General features: G+C 49.0%; 1 protein-coding gene and 1 long non-coding RNA gene across 3 annotated transcripts in view; one reads left to right on the forward strand and one right to left on the reverse strand.

The window, feature by feature from the left end:
- Positions 1–20388, forward strand: part of UBASH3B (ubiquitin associated and SH3 domain containing B) — a 72032-nt gene that overhangs the window by 33500 nt on the left and 18144 nt on the right. The window contains exons 2-6 of the mRNA XM_040534528.1: positions 11581–11634; positions 12237–12423; positions 12908–13106; positions 15585–15754; positions 17855–18063. Coding sequence (XP_040390462.1) covers positions 11581–11634; positions 12237–12423; positions 12908–13106; positions 15585–15754; positions 17855–18063 — 819 coding nt within the window. The remainder of the gene's footprint in view (positions 1–11580; positions 11635–12236; positions 12424–12907; positions 13107–15584; positions 15755–17854; positions 18064–20388) is intronic.
- The window catches only part of LOC121058673, a 39368-nt gene continuing 32154 nt past the window's right edge, over positions 13175–20388 (reverse strand). Inside the window, exons 3-4 of one of the 2 annotated variants that reach the window (XR_005814292.1) lie at positions 20072–20191; positions 13175–13664 (exon numbers count right to left, since the gene is read on the reverse strand). This is a non-coding gene — a long non-coding RNA (uncharacterized LOC121058673). Of the gene's footprint in view, positions 13665–18083; positions 20192–20388 lie in introns of those variants that run through there. The other variant, XR_005814291.1, reaches the window with a different exon arrangement.

A 20388-nucleotide genomic window follows, 5' to 3' on the forward strand; every position in this document is an offset into this window, starting at 1 on the left:
CTGGTGCTTTACGATCTGTTGCTGTGCCCTGCTGAGGTCTCTGAGCCCCGTTGTGCCAGGCACTGGAGAGTGCTGCAGCTGCAGAGAGCATTTTCAATGTCAAACAGCCACCTCGAAGCACAGAAAGGCGCAGTTACTCTGCAAACATGAGAGCTGAGCGCTAGAGTAACCAGTGCACCACGATACCTGCTGGATTTGGGAGCCCTTAATTGAAGGCTATGAACTGGGTCAAGGAGAGCCCCACGGTGCGAAGACAGAGCGGGGCCGTGCGGATGACGTGCTGTGCTGCGGGCTGCGGCAGACTTTTGGTCAGGTCTGGTTTTTTGCTTTTTTGGGGGTGGTGGTGGTGTTCAGTACGGTACTGCTCCAGCAAATACACAACCAGTTGTTACCTGCTAGCATCAAATCCCCAGGGCTTCAGGGAACTGAAAAAAGTTACTTTTATCTTGGCAAACGCTAAAATCCTTAGAAATTCTGCTGGAAGAAAGAGCGGACCCAGAGCCTTGGTTTGCAATGACCTTCCAGCACATGTTTTGCAGGAGTGCAGCTGGCATATGCTCGTGCCTCCCTGAAGTGTCTAAGTACATGCTCGAAGTTAAATATACGCATAATCACTCTTTGGTGGAGGGATGATTACTAAATGCAGGTACCAAGGTCTTCGTATTTTTCTTTTGCAATTCACTTATTTATTCTGTGAGAATATGATCAGGTACAGGAATAAAGACTGTACGGGGAGGACCGACAGGCTGTATAAAATCAGAAAAGTATGCAGGGAAATATTCTGAGTGTGTGATAAAGTTTTCTCATTACGTTCTCAGCTCCTTCTTTATCTCAATGTTTCTAAGTTTATCACAATTCTCCATTTCCTGTTCCCTTTTAGACATCAAACCTATATATTTTAATGTGGCTTTTTTTTACCCTTCCATAGCTAATAGTTAAACCTTTCAGACACTCCTCTGTACAAATTCCAGATAATTTATCTGGACACGACGGGGACATTTTTAATACATAATCTGCTATAATAGTCCTGCCGGGAGTTTATAACTTCTCATTGTAACTAATTTTATAACGGCAAAATAATTATACTGGTCATTTTTATAGCTTCTGCCACCTGAAGTTGGTAAAGTGGGATAAGGCAGACGTTAACATAGCAATACCTCATTCCGATTCAGATACCCCACCTTACTTTGGTGTGCGGGACTCTCAGAAGCATCCACATTTGCCTAAATTTGCTCCTCTGACAACAAGTTGAATAGGCAAACCAAAACCTCCATCACGGCGCTAGGTACAGTTTCACTTGACTGCAGTTTTCCTACTCTCCCGATCTGCAAGACTACTTCAGAGAGTTCACTAAATCCAGCAGAGACTCGCTCTGGTTGAGGACTACATGTTTTGAGACCAACTACAGTTACCCAATTTGAAATTCAGACCAGAGCTTGCTAACTTTTTTTTTCTAATGGAAACTTTGACATTAGCCTTAGTTACTGCTTTAACCGCACACTTCAAAATCTCTGAGGCCAGAGACTGAGACCTCTGTGTGATGTCTCACCCAAGGATGGAGCCTCGAGCACCATGGTGCTCCCAGCACCATCTGGGGGCTGTTTCAGCCCTGAGTCAGTGGCAAGTGTGCCTCATTCTCTGCTCCATTACCCCTCTTTTCCCCCACGTCCCACAGCACTTCAGGCTTCTTGCCCGGGTTTCCCACCCCAACAGTGGCCTAACTTGGACCTACCTAGGGGGCAAGAAACAGCACGCAAGGAAGACCTATTTGAAACGTTGTGAAACAGTTGTGTTATTGAAAACAACAGAGGAATTTAAAAAAATTCCTGAACAGAGCCGTCTAGAGCAGGAGGCTATTTTGAGCGTCTCTTTTTGCCTTTAACCCAACTATCTCAGCACCCCACCCTTCTTCCTTCCACCTTCCTTAATTTCTTAGACTTCCTTCTCGTTGCTTTGCGTGAGGCTATTTTAGGTGTGGGATTCTGGTTAGCTTCTCGCTGGGCATCTACTTCTCGTTTTCTGTCCCTGGGGTTTGCCTTCTCAGCAAAGCTGCGGGTCCATTAGTGCACACAACAGGTAGGATCCCCCCGGTAGACAGACATTGCCCACGAAGAAGAGAAGATAACTGCTTGAGGAGATAGGAAGGTGTCAGAGTGAACATACCTAGGCTCTTCCAAACGCAAAGACTGCACAGGTAAGCTCGCTGAGTCCAGCTGTCAGACATGGGTGCCTTCACTCTTCCATCTCGGGCAGACAGATGTGCAGACTGACCTCGAAATGTCATTGCTTTGATATTAACCGCTGCCTTTCCTTTCAGTAGAAAATTATCCCACCTCACACAGTGATCATCGTTAGGGGTTTATTACATACAGTCCCGTGAAGCCTTACCGTGGAGCCCACAGAGAGATTTAAGTGTGATATATTCTCTTCGGCCTACCAAGGTGGAAAAGGACTGAAACAGTGAATGGATGTGGCTATGCAGGCCCCAACCTGATGCTCCACTGTCTTTGAACAAAAACTGGGGTGCTTGTTGCTTGCACATACGTGGCTGGTACGCTACCAGTCTCTGTTTTGTCAAGGTAGCACGTTCAGGAGAGCGTTCAGGCTCCCCCTCTGAGGATGTGCATGACACACAGACCTGGACTCCGATCTAGAAAGAAATTTGCACCTCAAGCTTCATCCCAAGATCCAAACCGAGTAGCTGAGAGCTTTCTTATCAGTCTTTAGCCATGCCATGCTGGTGTTGGCCTGTGTTATCCCCACCCATCTGCTCTCTGTTGGGCTGGGAAGACTTCCCCTTAGCTCTGGGCTTTGCTCTGGCCCTGCAGAGGACGAGTCAGCTCTCCGCTGGCTGACACCACAAGGCTCCCACCTACTCCTGGGAGCAGCACGTCAAAACCTCCTCGCATCGTACTGAGTATTAGTCCCAGAAAGTGAAGGCTCGGTGGCCTGCAGGGCTGGAGTTCCTGGTACAGCCCAGTGTCACCGACTTCACAGAACAGCAGCTTGCTGGCAAATTGTGCAACTGCACCGCCCCCAAACTTCCTGTTTTGAAACCCCAAGAAGCTGGAAAATGTTAACACCGGCACTTTAAAGTGCTAGTTGTGGCATTTTTTTTTTCTTCTTCCTAAAGATCGATGTGATACTAAAAAAAAAAAAAAAAAAAAAATTACATACAGAGGAGTCGAGCGGGGCTGCATTAAGGAACTGGGGGCAGAAGAGCAAGCACATGTCTCTGCAGGGAGCTCTGGGCAGAGCAGAGCATCCCCAACAAAACCATGCCCTCTTCCACGACCTGCTGCATGATATTAGGCAGCACATTCCCCCTCCACATCCCACCTCCGTGCGTTAGGGTGTACGGGGTGCTCTCCATCACCATGCCCAGCTTTTTGGCAGCAGGTCCCGGTGCTTCTAGCTGAAAACCAGCTGTACCGCTCCGGAGCGGGAGGCGAGGTGACAGATGGAGAGGCAGGTGCTCACGAAGCGTGATGAGCACCATGTGCCATCACCAGCCACCTGGCCCGTCCTCCCCTCCTGCAGATCCATGCTCTGCCCCAAAACCCACCCGGGATGGGGAAAAGAGGCCCCAGCAATAAGAGGAGCGGGATGTAGAAAACAGACACTGCAAATCTCTGTTACACTCCGGCTCGTTGCTGTTTAGGAAGAGCAGTTAGAAAGAAGAAAGCATCGTGTTTGTCTTGAACACTGCGAGGGAACTTATTTATTTCCAATCAGCATGACAACTGCTTCCTTTTCTGGCTATCACTGAAACTCCAGATGGTACATTTGAGCATACTTAAACCTCTAACTTGGCTCCGTACAAAGACGTCGTCTTCCTGGTTAGCTAAAAGTGTATTAATAGTATTGGGATAAAAGTTCCTGCTCCCCTGTGCTGCGCAGAGTACTTGGATAATGACATTTTGCTCATTCTGCAGCATCCTGGCTAGTATTTCAACGAGGTGTTTGAAGGGGACGAGCCTCTGCTGAATGTGACTCAGTTGTAAACACCTATTTCAATGTAGATTCATTTAGATTTGAATTTCATTTAGATTTTCATTTCATTTAGATTTGAATTTAGATTCAAATAGAAATTCTAGAAAGATTTTGAATTCGACTCGATATATTTGATTATTTTTGATTCTGTATTTGATTCTTTTGTTCAGCCTCACAATTCTGCAACCCTTTAACAGCAGCAGTCGTTGCCTGTCTTCATTATCCCTACACCTTTTCCCAGTGCTTGCTCTGCACCAAAAAGCTGCACCTTTCCGAATCTCCCAGCTGAGGTGGGAGAAAACTTAGGGCAAGTTTTTGCACCTGGAGCTGCCGTGGGGAATAGCAGGAGGTGACGGTGTGTGACCGACGTGAACCAGCCCCGTCCCTCCAAGGTCACGCAGGGACCTGGTGGGGTGGCTGGTGACTGCACGGCCGAGCCTGTGCCTCACATAAAAGCTGTGCTATTATTGTTTTAAAGAAAATAATATCCTGTTTCCTTTTTAAACTGTGTATCTCTTGAAAAATGTTAAATGGCTGCTACATTCCTGTCTTTATCCCAGACACTTTTTACAAGTCTGTACTTCCCTCTCCTTGTGCTTTAACAAGCTGCCTAAGCAGAGGATTAAAGGAATGACTTAGTGCACATGTGCTAAAAAATCCACCTTCAAAATCTTACACAGCTTAAAAAAACAAACAGACACAGACAGCCAGGCCCCCGCTCTCTGCACTTAACAATAATTGTCATCATCGTGTGGTCAGACTGCAGCTTGCCAGCTGGCCTCTCCTCTGAAAAAAGAACATTTTAAGTGATGGAAACTAGAAATACATAGCAGCGCTTTTCCCAAACTGATTTCTGGTGGGGTTTCCCATTTCTCTCTCTTTCCTACTACCAGAGCTCGGCACTCAATAGCTGGGGGTAAGCAGGCACGGCTCAGGAAGGAGGAGGAAGGGAAGCACTGAGCCCTGTCATGCTGTCAGGCACCTTCTGTAAATATTTACGTGACCTACAGGATATAGCACAGTTTGAAATCTTGCAGTCCCCATAGCCACTGTGCAGTCGTGCAGTTCCCTGTGCTCCTCTCAAAGTTCCCATCTTCCAGACGAGACCTGGGGATTTACGTCGCTGGGATCTGCTTGTAGCGTGCGCTGACCTGAACTGGGGATGCTGCACCGGACCGCAGGTGCCTCTGCGGATCCCAGCGTACATCAAGGGGCTCGCGTCTTGTGGAGGATGTAGCTGCAGTTAGAGTCACGCAGTTCAACGCGACGAGGACTTTATGTCCTCCGTCACGCGTGGAAAGCAACAGAAGGATAAGCTAAGGTAGTGCTTGGAGGATTGAGCTAAAGCTCGGTGAAGGGAAGAAAAAATATTCCTCCTGCCATGCGCTGATGCTAGACTGATTTCTTCCTTGCAAACTCCTGGGTGTTGTTTTTTTTTCCTTACAAACTGCAGAAAAGGAACCTACCCGCCCCCCCAACCAGGAACTTGATCCCTAGTGATATCTTCCTGTCCTGACCCTATTTATAGAAGTAAGGTCACCCGAATGAGAACAGAAACGGTATCATATGATTTTTGGTGACCAACTGAATTGTGAATATTGACGATTCGGAGGAACACATTTAAATAACCCACAGCAAAAAGCATTTGAGCAGAACACCTCACCATGGCCGTTTGTGCTTGTGGAACAACAAAGCAGTTCTTGAGATGAGCAGTCAGTTATGTGGAACGTGGGTATTCCTACATCAAATAATCGACTAATCAGATGGACAGAAATTTTTGCTAGCAAAATCGTTCTTCAATGGGCAATTGTTCATTGAAAGCCCAAAATAGACACATTTCCACTATTGTGCTGTGAGTGGTAGAAACAGTTGATGAAAAAACTGCAAAAATTAAGGAATCTATAAATGTCGCTGAAGGGGCAATTTGGAAACGCAGACCAAAAAGCTGCAAATGTATGTGCAAAGAACTTGTAACTGCTTCCCTTTGCGTACTGCTGCAGAGCAGGATGTGAATTCAGGGCCTCGTGCACCGGGGCTGAGTTTGACCTGTGAGCTAAGGGGGAGCCGACTGCTGGGCTCCCAACCTGGACCTGCCCGGGGAGCCCTGCCCCAGGCAGCAGCTGCAGCCCCATCCACAAAGCTCGGTTGTCCTCTCGTCACTCCCTGCAGGCAGCCAGCATTGTATTTTCTATTCCTTTACCATAAACCAACACAGACTGAAAAAAAAAAGTCGGGGTTGCAATAGCTACATATACCTATCTGAATACTCGTTTACATAAATGCATATTTTATGCACACGCGCCCAAACGAGCCAAAATAAAACTGCTTGTTTTATAATCCTAACAAAACTGTTGTGTGTGACGTTTCTCTATCAGACTCCTTTTGCATAAATTACGATCCATAATTCCTCCCTTATCATGTCAGGCAGCTTCAAACTGAACCTCCCGATGAGGAGAGCCAAGTCCTTCCATCATGTTTAATGCAGTTTCCAACAAATCTTTATTTACACAGCTAAATATTTCATGGGCCAAAGATTCAGGGCTACTTGAAATGATGAATTCATCCCTCCGAGGGGTTTCGTTGAGAGATAAGAAGTTTGTCTGGGCTTGAGGCACGCAATGAAAGGGAAGATTTAGTCATTCCCTTTCTTTTACAGGCTGCCTCCTTCCTTCCATTGCTCATTCACAAATCCCTGGGTGCCTCCGTAGGCAGACAACCCGTAGGTGGATCTGAGGTAGAGGCTGCTGCTGGCGTTTGCTGCTGCCTCCATGGGCAGCGCCGTGCAGCAGAGCAAGCTCCTTCTTACACACACAGAGGTCGGCTGCGCCCGCGGCAGGCTTTCGATCTCTGCTTATCGCAGCAAAAGGAGAGACAACGGAAAGAGGGAAAATTCAGCCCCGAGCAGCAGCCAGAAGGGCGACCTCTTCATGAATTAGGCATCGCTTCTGGAGAACAAGCAGGCTCTCCGGACCCGAGGGTTCAGACCTGCTGCGTGACTCAGCCTGTGCTTATGTGGAGGTGCGAGGAGGCGAGGAGGCTGCCTGCGGCGGTGGCAGCAGCACCGGGTGCCCCAGGGGCCACCTCCGAGGGCTGGAAGGGCTCAGCCCCGGCCGCGCAGCCTGGCGAAACGTGGTTACAGCCACGCTCACAGCCCCAGCACATCATCCGATCGCTGCCCTGGCATCACCACCCCGAAGCCTGCACACCTTTTTAGGGATAGAATATAACGTGGGTGCAGAAAGAGATGCGTCAAACAGATCACTCCTGCCCCTTGCTCTGGCAGCTACGTGCACCTTCCTCTTTTAAATTGGACTGGAATAAGAAAGCTGAGCGATTACAGAGGCAGGATTTCTACGTGGTGCTGCTGAGACTGAAGGCTCTCTTTATGGTTAATGCATCATTCCCCATTACAGCCATTTCCTCTGAAGTAAATGGGATCTTGCCATTATGCTTTATGTTTATTGATGTGTATTTCCTAGCTGAATTGACGTTCCCCTGTTGCTTTTTTTTTTCTACCTTGAAATTGCAGGAAGCCAAAAATCCTTCAAGAGTAATGAGTTAAATTCTGTACCATGCAGAGCTGTGTGCTCCCCCAGTAAGTGGGCTGGGGTTAAAATGGGCACCAGTTACACATTAATGTGTGTTTCGGGGCAGCAACACCAGTTCTGCTGCCATGTCTCAGGCTAAGGGGTCAAGTGTTTAGCAGGGACGCGTCCTAGCAATATTCAACGCCGTGCAACCAGTGGTTCAGTGGAGGAAGACTTTCCCTTTGACTTGAATGAAGAGAGTCACAGGGAGGCCTTTGAGGCTGAACAAATCAAAAAACTCTTTGTGGTGGCTAAAATACCTGCGGTGTTTTTGGAAGGCACTGCTATTAGGATCTTCTTTCTCCTTCTCCAAAGCCTCCGTGCGCCCACCTGCCGTCGGACGTAGCATCGCCCTCGCCTTCTGTTCCAAATTGCTCTCGCGTGCTGCTGGGCATCGTTAAATGAGTGCCCCGTGCTTCATCTCGAAGGCAGCCGCAATTAAGAGCGGGAGGCTCAGGGGCCTCGTAACGCTGCACAAAGCCTTTCCCCTCCGATCTGCATCCAGCTGCAACATTTGCGTGACCAGAAATGGTTTCTGTGCGATGGCGGTTGGGTGGACTCCGAAAAATAGGTTGTTTTCTGCCTTTTGTCTTTTCTGGTGCATCTGTGTCACAAAACCACTTCTTTCCACTAGCTACAGTACTACAGCCAACACTTGCTACCCAGCGCGAGGAAATCTGAGCACCTAAGCCGTAGCTAGTCACCTAATTAAGTGACCTGATTTCCTCCGGAGCTGAATATTGCCTCCCAGCTCCCACTGCACTCAGCAGTCGTGAAAACCAGGCCACTTCTTGAAGTGACCAACGTAGCCGTGACTGGTCTCGGGTGCTCAGCTTTGTAAAAGTTGATTTTGACAGCGGGGCACCCAGAGGAAGGCTCCTCTCCCAGCCCTGCCTGGTGGCTGCAGAGATCGGTATTGGGGAGGGATTCAGGGCATGCCCTGTTCCGTGCCTAACCAGGAGCTATCAGGCATCAACTTCATTCCCAGCGTTAAATTAAAAAAGAAATAAAATTCTCTCAGTTTCAGGTCCCGTGATAAAAATATACCTCGCCCTTTGTTTGCTTCATGCAGCATTTCCTCCTTGCGCTGAAAACTAAATTGGAAAGGGAGTTTTATTGTCCCTGTGGAGGAGAGAGGCACCTTTTGAAATCACTCGTGAACAATGTGGGGGGGGCCCAGCCTAATGTTTTCTGACACCCTTTGGGGTCCTGGGAGTACAAAGGCAGCGGAGAAGGAGCTGCAGGCGACTCCAGCAGAGCCCCATTGTGCAATTTGTTCCAAGGAAACATCAAGTCATGAAGCCAACAAGTCAACAAGGGTGGGCGGCAGAACCGTCTGTCCCGCTAGGTTGTGCTTGACTCCTTCGGAGCTCTGCTCCGGGATCTGGGGAGAGCAAACGACAAGGGAGAGCCAGCTTGTCTGCCCTCGCCTTGCAGCTGGAGAAACTGCTCCTGTCAAGGCCAGAGCTTCACTGGGGGGGCATTTTTAAGTCACTGCCTCGGATGCAACGCAGACACACCGACAGCCACACCTCAGTGGCGAGATCTACACTTGGGGGAGTCGAACTTTAGTGGTGTTTAAGACGTAGGCAAGAGGGGAGGTGAGCTGAGCAAAGGCAGCACAGCAGAAATGGATGATGAAACCACAGCAGGGAAAATCCACGGCCGGTCAGCTGGGGCAGCTGGACATCGCTGCGTTCAAGGAGCAGCCTCCCCGAAGCCTTCCCAGGCTGTGCAAAGGGAGAGCCTTTTGCAGAACCACTTCCCAGAGCAAAGCAGCGGCTGTTTTGCAAAATGCATCCGAGCCAGTCTGGGCAAAGGTCAGCAAGACAGAACAGAGCGAGCTGTGGTGTTGACCGTGCAAGACGCATCCTTCCAGAAGGCAGGTGCCTGGACTAACACCCCGCTGATCTCAGATGAATGCTGGCAGATAAGGGCAGCAAAGCGCTTCAGGAGGAAGTATTTTCATAATCACCCATTTGCAACACAGCTCTTTTTTGCAGCATTATCTTTCTGCCTTCCTCTTACTCTCAAAATGAACAAAAATATGTATATTCAAGGGGTGGGGAAGCCAATGGCAGAGCCGAAACACAGCTGAGTCAACAACACGCGTCTCTGACCAAGCGGGTAACGTTTCGTCCTCCCGCCTGGTTATCAGAGTGCTTTCAGAAGTCATCGCTGCACCCAGAAAGGGCAGCGGAAGCTCAGCACATGTCCTGCAGGGCACTGCGGGCAGAAGCAAGAAATGCCGGAGGGTCGCTGCTGCCCTAATCCTACAGCCAAGGCCCTGGGCCCTGCAGTCATGACCCTTTGCCCTCCCTCGCACCCATTTTTTATGGCCAACCCCCAGCACCTCCACGCAGCCGATAGTACAGGGTATGCAGCACACCGAGCCTGTCCCTTGGGCCAGACACATTGCCTATGGCTTAAAGATGTCAGCAAACTTTTTGAATTATTATTAGGCTGTAACACACCATATTTAGTGAGATTAGGTTACGGCTTGAGGCTGGCCCCTGGAAACTCAAAACTTTTCCTGTCCTCGGTCAGATTTTGTGTCGTTAACAGCTCGGAGACACAACATGCAACCCACAGAGCAAAATGGAGGCAGCTGCTTCAGCCAAATTAACAACAGGAGAATAAAACTGGCTGTTGCCTTTGTCAGCCCCAGGACTGTGTGTCTGCTCTTGCTCCTCAAGCAGAGCAGCAGCCACAGGGTTCTGCCCTCGGCAGGAGCTGCAGCGGTGCCTGGACGCCTTCCCTGCTGTCTAACATTGGGGAAGATGCCCCTGTCGGTGCAGCGTGTGGGTTTGTAGGATGTGGATCCCTCTCTGGCACTGCTGGTTTGGGGGTTTCCTTCCCTGGCTTCGGGGCAGAGCTGCCTGGAGACCCCGTTGTTGCCTTCTGCAAAGGCTGCGTGCTCTTCAGGCCTTCCTCCACCCACACCACTTTGCACAAGCACGTGCCGAGGGGTTACCTGTTGTGAATTAGATTAAACCAACATCCCCTTCAGGGTGACCTCCTTCCTACCGCATCTGTAGCACTTGTCTGAGAGCAATAGCGCCCTTCGTTCCTTAAGTAGAAAGCTCTGAAATCACCTACTGATGGGGAGTTTGCCTCCCGACACCCAGCCAAGGGCCCGATTCTGCCTCAAGGCCCTAAAATTTCTATCCTTTTCTGCCTCCTTCATTCATATTTTTTGCTAAACATTTATGCCTCCTGGATTCTGGGTGAACTCTTTGTTTTGGTAGTCTCTGGCGTTACAAAGCTGAGCTGATCCACAGCTGCATTTCGGTGCTGATGCAGAGCATTTGGAAAACTCTACTGGGATAAAAAGGCAGCATTGCACTGGTTTGTTCTGCAACTGAACAACTTGCTTAACAGAAGACTTTGGTGCTAATAGCTGGGGGAAAAGGGATATTTAGGCATCCTGGAGGGAAAAGAAAGAAAACAAAAGTGCACATTCATGCAATAAGGACTGAAGAGTGCTGGCAAATTTTGGCAGGTTATTCTAACCTGAAAAATCTCGGGTTTGTGCCCCCTGGTGGCAGCTGAATTTCTCTTGTCCTCAGTGCCACTGCAGTGCCTGCGCCTCAGAGCCAACCCTTTTCATTTCCCTGCCAAGCAAATGCCCAGCGCAGAGGCCATTAAACGCCATTAGCCAGAGGTCTGCTAGAAGGCACTTCACTGTCCAGAAAAGCACCAGGGAAAATCCAGAGGTCCAGATAAATAATTGCAGGACTAGACTGGCAACACGCGATGCGCTTGGTTTGGATGCTTGGTGTATGGCTGTAATTATTTTAATCATCCTAGGCTTCACCCCAAAATTTGACTCAGTTTTTCTGTAAGTATTCATAATATGTAACCCTACTTGGAGGGAATTAAGGCAGAACTTAGCTCCTAGCTAATGTGAGATTAAAGATGTCTATCAATAGATGAGGCTGTATCCATATAAGCCAGCATCACTGAAACAGTCTTTTTTTTTTTTTTGCTTTCTTTTCAGACAAAAAGCACTGGCATCAACAGGTGGAAGAAGCGTTCAAGCAGCATGCGACTGGTTGGTATGAAGTAATAAATGTTCAAAAGAGAAAAAGAAATCAGTGAACTGAAAGGCTAAGATTTTAGCCAGCAGAATGTAAAATGTTTTGGCAGAAGTTTTAACAGGGGCATTGTCTGGAAGCAGTAGCAAAATTAGAGACCTATTATTTAAGTGCTGCAAATAAGCAATCAAGAAGCAAGCCTTGTCTGAGGGAGTTTGTGATCGCACGTAATAGCAACAGAAAGGTGAGAGAAAGGAACTGCTGCTCTCCACCCTGCTGCCTAAACACAAAACTGAGAGCCACCTTCTCGAAGATGTTGAGCAATTTCCAGTGCTTTCCCTGCCGTGTTTTGTACAGCGAATGTCAGAGAGGCAGAAGCAGTGACGGAGGGTAGATCCTGAGAGCCTCGGTCTGAAACTAAAAACCCATTTTCTGTGTTACTTAGGAGCGGTAATGGGCTGCAAAAGAGACAGTGCAGCTCTCTGCCTACCCCTAAGAGCTGATTTTTTCCATAAAGGAAGAAGGAAAGGGAGTGAGGACAGGGCAAGCTGATTTTGCTGGGGGGGGGGGCGGCGGGAAGCCTTTGTATGTCAGTCTAACACTTCTTTCTCCCCCTCAGGCTGTTCTCCCATGTGGGTGACCCATTCCTCGATGACACCCTGCCCCGGGAGTACGTCCTCTACCTGCGCCCCACTGGCCCCCTGGCTCAGAAGCTCTCTGAGTTCTGGCAGCAGTCAAAGCAGATCTGTGGGAAGAACAAAGCTCACAACATTTTCCCACATATCACCCTTTGCCAGTTCTTTATGGTAAACCAGAGCTCCTCTTTTTGCTGCCTTTATGCATGGAGTGATGAGCGGCCCTCGCCAGGCTCGGGCTGGAGGTGCTGCACGCTTGGTTCGGTCGCTGCAGACAGGTTTTTGTGCTCAGAGTTCAGGGGTGTTAGGACCAGAACCGCCTGATGCCTGGGCTTGTCGGGGAGGTAACTGGTTTGTAAGCAAGTTGTTTCTGCGGAGGAGCAGCAGACCAAATTCTCATAACCTCCAGTGATTGTTAACATGAGAATAGGCAGCGCGGGGGGTGAGGTTAGGAAGGTTACTTTGGGACAGCTGATTCTTCTTCAGGGGCAAGGGGGGGGACAGATGATGTCTGACCCCTATTTCTGTGGCCCTGGGCTTTTTCTGTCCTTCCTGCTGACCCACCCAAGCCCTTCCCTTCTCTGAGTGCACTGCAGAGCTAAGCACAGGCGTAAGGCTCAGTTCTGAGCAGTGCTTGTCCTCTTTCCTTCGGCAGTGTGAGGACAGCAAGGTCGACGCTCTCACTGAAGCTCTGCAGGCCACTGTGATGCGGTGGAAATGCAAGTTCCCTGCCCCTCTGCCTCTGGAGCTCTACACGTCCTCGAACTTCATCGGGCTTTTTGTCAAGGAAGAAAGTGCTGAGGTGCTCAAGAAGTTTGCTGCAGACTTCGCTGCAGAGGCAGCCTCCAAAGCAGGTGAGTGACTGCAGGCAGCCACCGAGTGTTCGCAGCTTGGTCAGGGCTTGGGCTCGCTCTTGCAAACCCTTGCAAAGAGGAGCTGAAGGAGCAGCCCACGCATAGGTTCCTCACCAAGAATTAACCCCAGCACAAGTGGCTCTCCTAACAGACTGCTCCTGAGGAAGAGGAGAGGAGAAGATGAATATTTTTTTTCCTAAAAGAACTCTTCCCAAGCCAGGCTGATGTATCAGCCCTGATACAGGGCTCCTTTTACTACAAGACGTTACATTTCTCTCTGCCACATCAGAAAAATAATTACAATCAGCTGCATTTTACTGCACTGAGGTATTTTGCTCATGCCAAGAATTACATTTATTATTAAAATATATATATATATATATATATATTAAATGACCACTCACCCAGCAAGCAGCGGTCTTTGTCCAGCTGTGTAATTTAACTCGAGATACCGAGGACTGTGATGCTGCATCACATGAAAGCCCACACTCCTCATAGTGGCCGTTTCAAAGGTCATCTGTCTCGCTACCTTATCGATGCTGTGATGGTTCACCATGACTGGGCAAAGGGAGAATACCCAATTAATGTAAGTACACACGGGGAGCTAAATGTCAGGGCTGCCCACAGAAAAGCAGCGATACCTGCAAGCTACAGAAAGGGTGGCCTGAGGGCTAAGAGCCTGAGAGGAGCACCCTGCTGGGTGCCTTGTTTGTCAGAGCTTTTTCAGTTTAAAGATCACCTCGCACTTAGTCTCAAGTGTTATCTCCTGAAGGGGAAGTTGACATTTGGCGGTTCCTTAACCTTTCAGCTAGACACAGCCTGCAAGGCTGAGCGTTTCCTGCTCCTCTCACTACCTCGAGCCGCTGTCACAAAACTTTCCTCTGCCTTTAGGTCTTCGCTGCATTTCTGAGATGCACACCCAGGGCTCGGCGGGAAGACCTGAGGTGCCCTTTCCAAACCTCGTGGCCCGGCCACAACACTTGGTCCTTCCTTCTCGCAGGCTTATCCTGGAGCTTAAGTGCATCAAGATACAGCAACGGCCGAGCCCCTGCAGTGTCTCCATCTAGACAGGCAGCCTGCGACGCCTTGCAGAGCAGCTCCAGGTGGCTGCCCTGGTTCAGAGGAAGAGGTACAGAGGTGTCATAGGTTCATCGCACCTCTGAAATGCACTGCTTCCACCTGATGGTGACCTACAACTTTTCTTCCCCTTAGAAGAGGGAGGAAATAGCTGTTAGCATTACAAATGCACGTTTTGGACAGCAGCAACAAGCACAAAGATGTTAGCCAGGTCCCAGAACTGCTGCAGCCACGTGAGAGCAGTACAAGTGTTCCCTGCAGAGTGTACGTTACCATCCAAAACAACGCAGCCAGAACGGGCACTGCGTACCCCAAAAATGCTGACCCAGAAGAGAAGGAGGCACCAGCAGCTTCCAGCAGACTTCTAGCCCTGCAGCTGCTCCAGTTCGGACCAAACTGGTCAGTTCTTTCTGAGGGGAAGCTCTTTGCTGCATTGCAGTCCACAGCTTGGTCAAGTTATCACATTAAAGTCTCTGGGGCTTCTTCAGAGATCCACAGCATATTTTTCTCGTGCTGATCGAAACAAGATGGATGAGCTCGCAAAGCTACCCCTGGCTGGCATTTGGAGCCAAGTCTCTGAATAGCTGCAATTTTGACTGAATCATCAGTCAAATTTAATTGCAATTTTTGGTTGAATAAGCAAGAGTAAACTACATGCAAACAATGCATCCTATGATTTCCACATCCACTGGGAGAGTCCCAGTGTTTCACTTATTTTCACCTTTCTGCTTCCTTGACTCTCTTCCTAATATAGGTTATTTTTCTACGGGATCATTTTGTAATCAGCTGGTAATTATCTTACCAACTTCTGCTTTCATGATTTTGGAACACCTTACCCTCAGTGGGTGAACTGGTAACCCAGTTAATGTCCGGGAAAAAGATCTCATCAACTTGCATGAATCTGTAAACTCTATGGATTTCTGATATATAATGTAAGAGAGAGAACAGAGGAGGGGAAGCAAAAATTATGCTTTGTTACTTGCTTATTTTGGAGAACGCCTCAGCTGCCAATGAAAGAAAGGCTACCCCTTACCTGGAAAAGTCTCTTTTTTAGCAGAAGACCCAAAATTACAGTAATTGCTATCACACCATCCAGACACCCCTTTTTTTCTGAATGCAAATGAGCGTTGGCAGTTTGGCGTGGATGCCTTGTCTACCACCCCGGTGTGACTAAGGACTGAATCAGGCCACAAATCCAGTCACTTGATCCAAGGTACTGCCTATATAGGGCACCCATATCTGACTTCCCCAAAGCCTTTCCACAAACTGACCTACAATTTTTCCACTTAAGCTACCTTGAGAAGTTCTGCTCCTGTTCAGAGGTGACAGACACCCTTACACCTTAGAAAAGCTGCTCATCTTGGCAGCCCCTTGTTGATAACCATCGTCTTCTTGTTGCAGATGTTCACGTGGAGCCCCACAAGAAGCAGCTCCACGTGACGCTGGCCTACCACTTCCAAACCAGCCACCTGCCCACGCTGGAGAAGCTGGCGCAGAACATCGACGTCAAGCTGGGCTGCGACTGGGTCGCTGCGATATTCTCCCGAGACATACGCTTCGTTAACCACGAGGTACGGTTCTTAGAGTTTGTTTCGGTCCAAAAAGAAAAAAAAAAAAAAAGAGGATCTAGCAGAACTGCAGGCTGTTCTAGCTGCATTTGTGGCTCAACAGTGCTCACAGGCTGTGAGCTGAATGAGGAGCTGTGCTGAGCACAGATACGCAGCACAGACTACACAGACATTAAAGAATTTCCATCGGTCCACAAGAACATAGATCTCCCACATCCCACCAGTCAGCTGGACCAACAGAGCATCTCGCCTTTTTTGCTTTACTCATGCCATCTAGACTTGCTTTCCCCCCCCGCCCCAAATCATTTCTTGCAGGAACGATTTCCTGCTGGATTAATTCGTTCTAACAACGACCCTCCTGTTAGCTCGATGTAAATTGCCCCGATCTCTCCAGAGCCAGGCCAGTGTATCTTAACCTGAACCCTAGCCATCAATCACAGCATTTGGTTTCATCGTTCAAGAAACCTTTACCTTCATGGCCTAAATACTTCAAGTACTCACGGATTCTACAGCTGCAGTGCCTAAGTCTCTTACCACAGTTTTCTCAGTATTGTTTTCCAACACAATATATGGAAAGAAAAAAAAAAGTTCTGTAAATTGGGACCTTGGGCACAGAGAAACCACGTGTGAGATTTGTCCCACCTCCCTGTAAATACCCCCAAGTAGACATCTAAGCCTGAGCCAGTCACCCGAGGCTCCCTTCGCAGTCAGTGCGGACAAACAGGCACCTCCACAAGAGCGTCATCTGTCCCATCTAAGATGTCTATCTGGGGATGAGATGAATCAACTCCTGGAGGAGGAAACCTCCAGAAGCTGCCTGCTCAGGCTCTGGTGGCTACCTACACTCCTAAGGCTGGGGTGATTAATCCCACCAACATGCACAGTCCAGAATTAGACAAAGGAAACCTGTGGCAAAGTGGGAAACAATGATTTTAGCCCAGCACACGATACACCGTGGAGGAAACAAACTGCCAAAGCTTCTGGAGAGCTGAAGTCTCTCGTGCACAGCTCTCTGACCCAGCCCAAGCCATATATCCACGCGTGACTGCCTCCTTTCCTGTCCAAGTGTCGTCTTGTCCTGTGGAAGCTGCAAGTGGTCAGCACCGCCACCGATCACGCAGGGAGCTGCTGATGAGAACCAGCTCACAGCTTCGCATATCGAACTCCAGGCAGGCGCGTGTGAGAGTTTGGGCCCTGCGGTATCAGGTGACGGTGACTAGTTTCCATCTTCCTTTCAAGATACCAAAAATATCTAGAAGGATTGGTGAGCAAACGGTCTGACACCACCAGCAGATCAGAGCTGCTCACCAGATCACGGTTTGTCTTTGCATGACACCGTTGCAGAAGTTAGACAGGCCCAGGGACAGTAACGTGTTTGTTCTCCTTTTAACCGAGACACTGCTGCAGCCATTTCCAGGGAAAGTCACTGACAGACATTTAATACGTGTGCATTCCTCACGCCCTAGCGAGGAGAGGATTACAGAATTACATTCGCTGAGCTTTGCCCCACCTTTTAACTTTTTCACGTTAGGAAATACAAAGAAAAGCAGGCGGCCACGTCTCAGTACTTCTCACACCTGTGAACACGCAGTTCAGGAGCAGCATGTCACACATTCAGACCTGCTGTCCCCCTGACTGGCTCTGCCTCGACTTCAAAAGCAGCAGCAATGACAGCTGCTCTTTTAGCATAAGTAGGTACAGCGACAGTGGCCACTGACCACGAGAACCGTGTGAATTCCAGCTCACACTAAGAGTTCAGTTCCATTTTTAACAGACCACTTTAAGCACACGGTCATGTTTCTGCTCCCTCTGAAAAGCCATCCCCTCCTTTCCCTTCTGGTTATCAAAGACATGGCTGGAATCAGAGGGAGGAAGGAGTCAATACCAAGAAAAGCTTTCCAACACCAAAGAGTGGGAAGCAGTAGGAATTCCCTCAAGGTAAAGCTTCCCTGGACAAAGCACGAAGTGATGCATTGTAAGGAGAGCTGTTTACACCGAGCACATGTTAAAGGTTTGGTACGGGAGCACTCCTGCCCCACTCTGCTGAAGATTCCCTGCCATTAACAACCCTTTCATTCATTTGTGCTTCTGTTTCTCCCCCAGACTCTGCAAGTGATCTATCCCTACACACCCCAGAATGATGATGAACTCGAGCTGGTCCCAGGGGATTTTATTTTCATGTCCCCAGTGGAACAAACCAGTACAAGTGAGGGCTGGATTTACGGCATTTCCCTTGCAACTGGCTGCTCTGGGCTGCTGCCTGAAAATTACATCACGAAGGCGGATGAATGTGGGACCTGGGTGTTTCATGGGTAGGTAAAGCCGCTCCGTTCAGTTTCTGTCACTGTAAAAAGGGGGCTCAGCAGACGGGATCTCACCTGGGTAAGTGAAAAGTCTCCCAGGGCTGCTGAGAAGGTCACTTGGGGGAAACACTGGGCACACAAAGCCCCATCTCGTAAGCAAAGGAAGAGCAGATGCCAGCCGAATGCATGGGACTGGCGGATGATGTGATTTATTTAGCTAAGACATTACAGCAACTGTTACTCACAGGATCGCTGCTGCTGGTTACCAGAGCTGGAGCAGATGGCCACTGCAGAGCCACCGCTGCGTGGGCACCTCGGTGGTGGCAGTAGGATCAGGAAGGTTTAAATCCGAGCATTAATCTGGGAGGTGAGATGTGCTGTGTGTAATTCCAGGAGAAAAGGACTTGGGGTCAGCGAGGTTTCTGAGGATACTTAGCAAGACTTTCGGAAGTGGTTAGTCGCCTGCCTGACACTGGCTTCAGTGAGAACCTCGTTTTGAACAAGGTTATGCCTTCTTACTTCTTGCTTTTGGTGCGAATTAGTTAAAGAGCAGTAAAAACCTGGTACTTGAGCTGTGGGTCTGGGCACTCCTGCAAGCCCCACAGGGCTGTCTGCATCCCAAAGCACCTAAAGCCATCTGGAGAACAGGGAGTATTTTGTATGCAGGAGCACAAGATGACAAGGGGAGCGGAGAGGCACGTTCCTGCCTGCTGGCCCCCTGGCAAACAGTGCACAGGTGCGCGGGTTTGGCTCTGGTCACACCAGCAAGTTACAAAGGGAGAGGAAGGAGACACAGAACCAAATGCAAACGGTTCGTATTTCGAATTTCAGCAGGCAAACATGACCTGTGGGAGGGTCTGTGTGCAGAAAGGGAAAGCATGATAACCCATGTCAGCACAACAAGACCCGACCTTATTCAGCACTTAGCAGAAGCTGATCCAGCAACTCTTCAAACCGAGCAAAATGCAGGAAACAAAAGAGCAAAGATGACGTGCAGTCTTTTTATTTTGTCTGTGACTCGTCAGGCTTCACACGTGTCCTGGTGAAGGGCAGATGGCAAGCAGACACGGGACAATTGCAGCTTTCAGGCTGGCCTCCAGATGTGGCTGCCACAACCACTGCCCTTCTACAAACCAGTCCTGGCTTAACCCCGAGCCCTACCCAACCCAGAAGACTGCCAGGCAGGGACAAGCATAGCGAGAGATCACTCGTTCGCCCCTCTTGGCACAACCATCTTTCTGTCTGCCCTTTGAGAAGTGGCCGCCACTAGTAAAGGGCTTTCATTCGGATGGCAGCCAAACAGAACAGACCTACCTGCCCTGTATCCATCACCAAACTTCAACTCATCTTCCATTCCACGCAAAGAAAAGACCTCCAATAACCAGGGCTTAAATAAATTAAAATCAAGACGCATGGACAAAGTCAATCAGCCAGTTTGTTTGAAGGCAGGACTTAATCCAGACCCTCCCCATCTGCAATCCAGCAAAATTGTCCTTTCTTCTCCTAAAATTTGCCAGCCAAAATAGCCTCAGGTCCACAAATACTGCAGCACCATGCTCTAGTGGATTTTACTTTTCTTCTAACAGTACCTGGAAGGGTTTTGAGGCCTAGAGACTTAGCATGGGAAAGAATTATTATTGCAGCAGCGACTGAAAGGAAAGCCAAATGTTTTGTACCTCCAGGACCGCTTTGTCTCCAGGCAAGCAAAGAAAGGAAATGCCCCTTCCCTGATTACCACTAAGGACTATAAATCAGGAACAGGAGCTTGCAATATGGAGCATTTATCAAAAACGTTATTACATACCCGGAAACAGTCTCATTTTACACAACAGCTTCCCGTGGGGAATATTAGGTTACAGAATGTCATTTGGTCAAAACAATAGAGCAAGCCAAGGACAACCTAAGCCCCACTGACGTCTAGGCCAAGGTATTCACAGCAGGATCCTCTTGGTAGGAGAAGAACGGGGCATGGGCACCTTCATTTCATAGACGTGAAGGAAAGCATGGCAGTACTCACCAGGACTGCAGGGGAACTGCTGCGGTGGAGGAGATGGGATCCAGTTCACAGCCTTGGGACCGAGGATGCTGTGGCTGGTTTGTGCCGCCCCTGCGTACACAGCCACGTCCTGTTTCATCCCTGCAGAGGAAGAAAGAAAGAAAGAAAGAAAGAAGAGCCATTGAGCTTTCCCTCCTAGTCACAGGAGACTGCATTCTTCAAGTGAAAATCACGCATTATTGAGATCATCACTGAAACACAGCTCACTCCGGGCTGCAGCACCCTACTTATACCACGCAGGAGAAATGACAGGCAAAGTGCTATTCTGGGATGTTTGA

The sequence above is a fragment of the Cygnus olor genome, chromosome 22 (assembly GCF_009769625.2).
Source record: "Cygnus olor isolate bCygOlo1 chromosome 22, bCygOlo1.pri.v2, whole genome shotgun sequence".
Classification (NCBI taxonomy): domain Eukaryota; kingdom Metazoa; phylum Chordata; class Aves; order Anseriformes; family Anatidae; genus Cygnus; species Cygnus olor.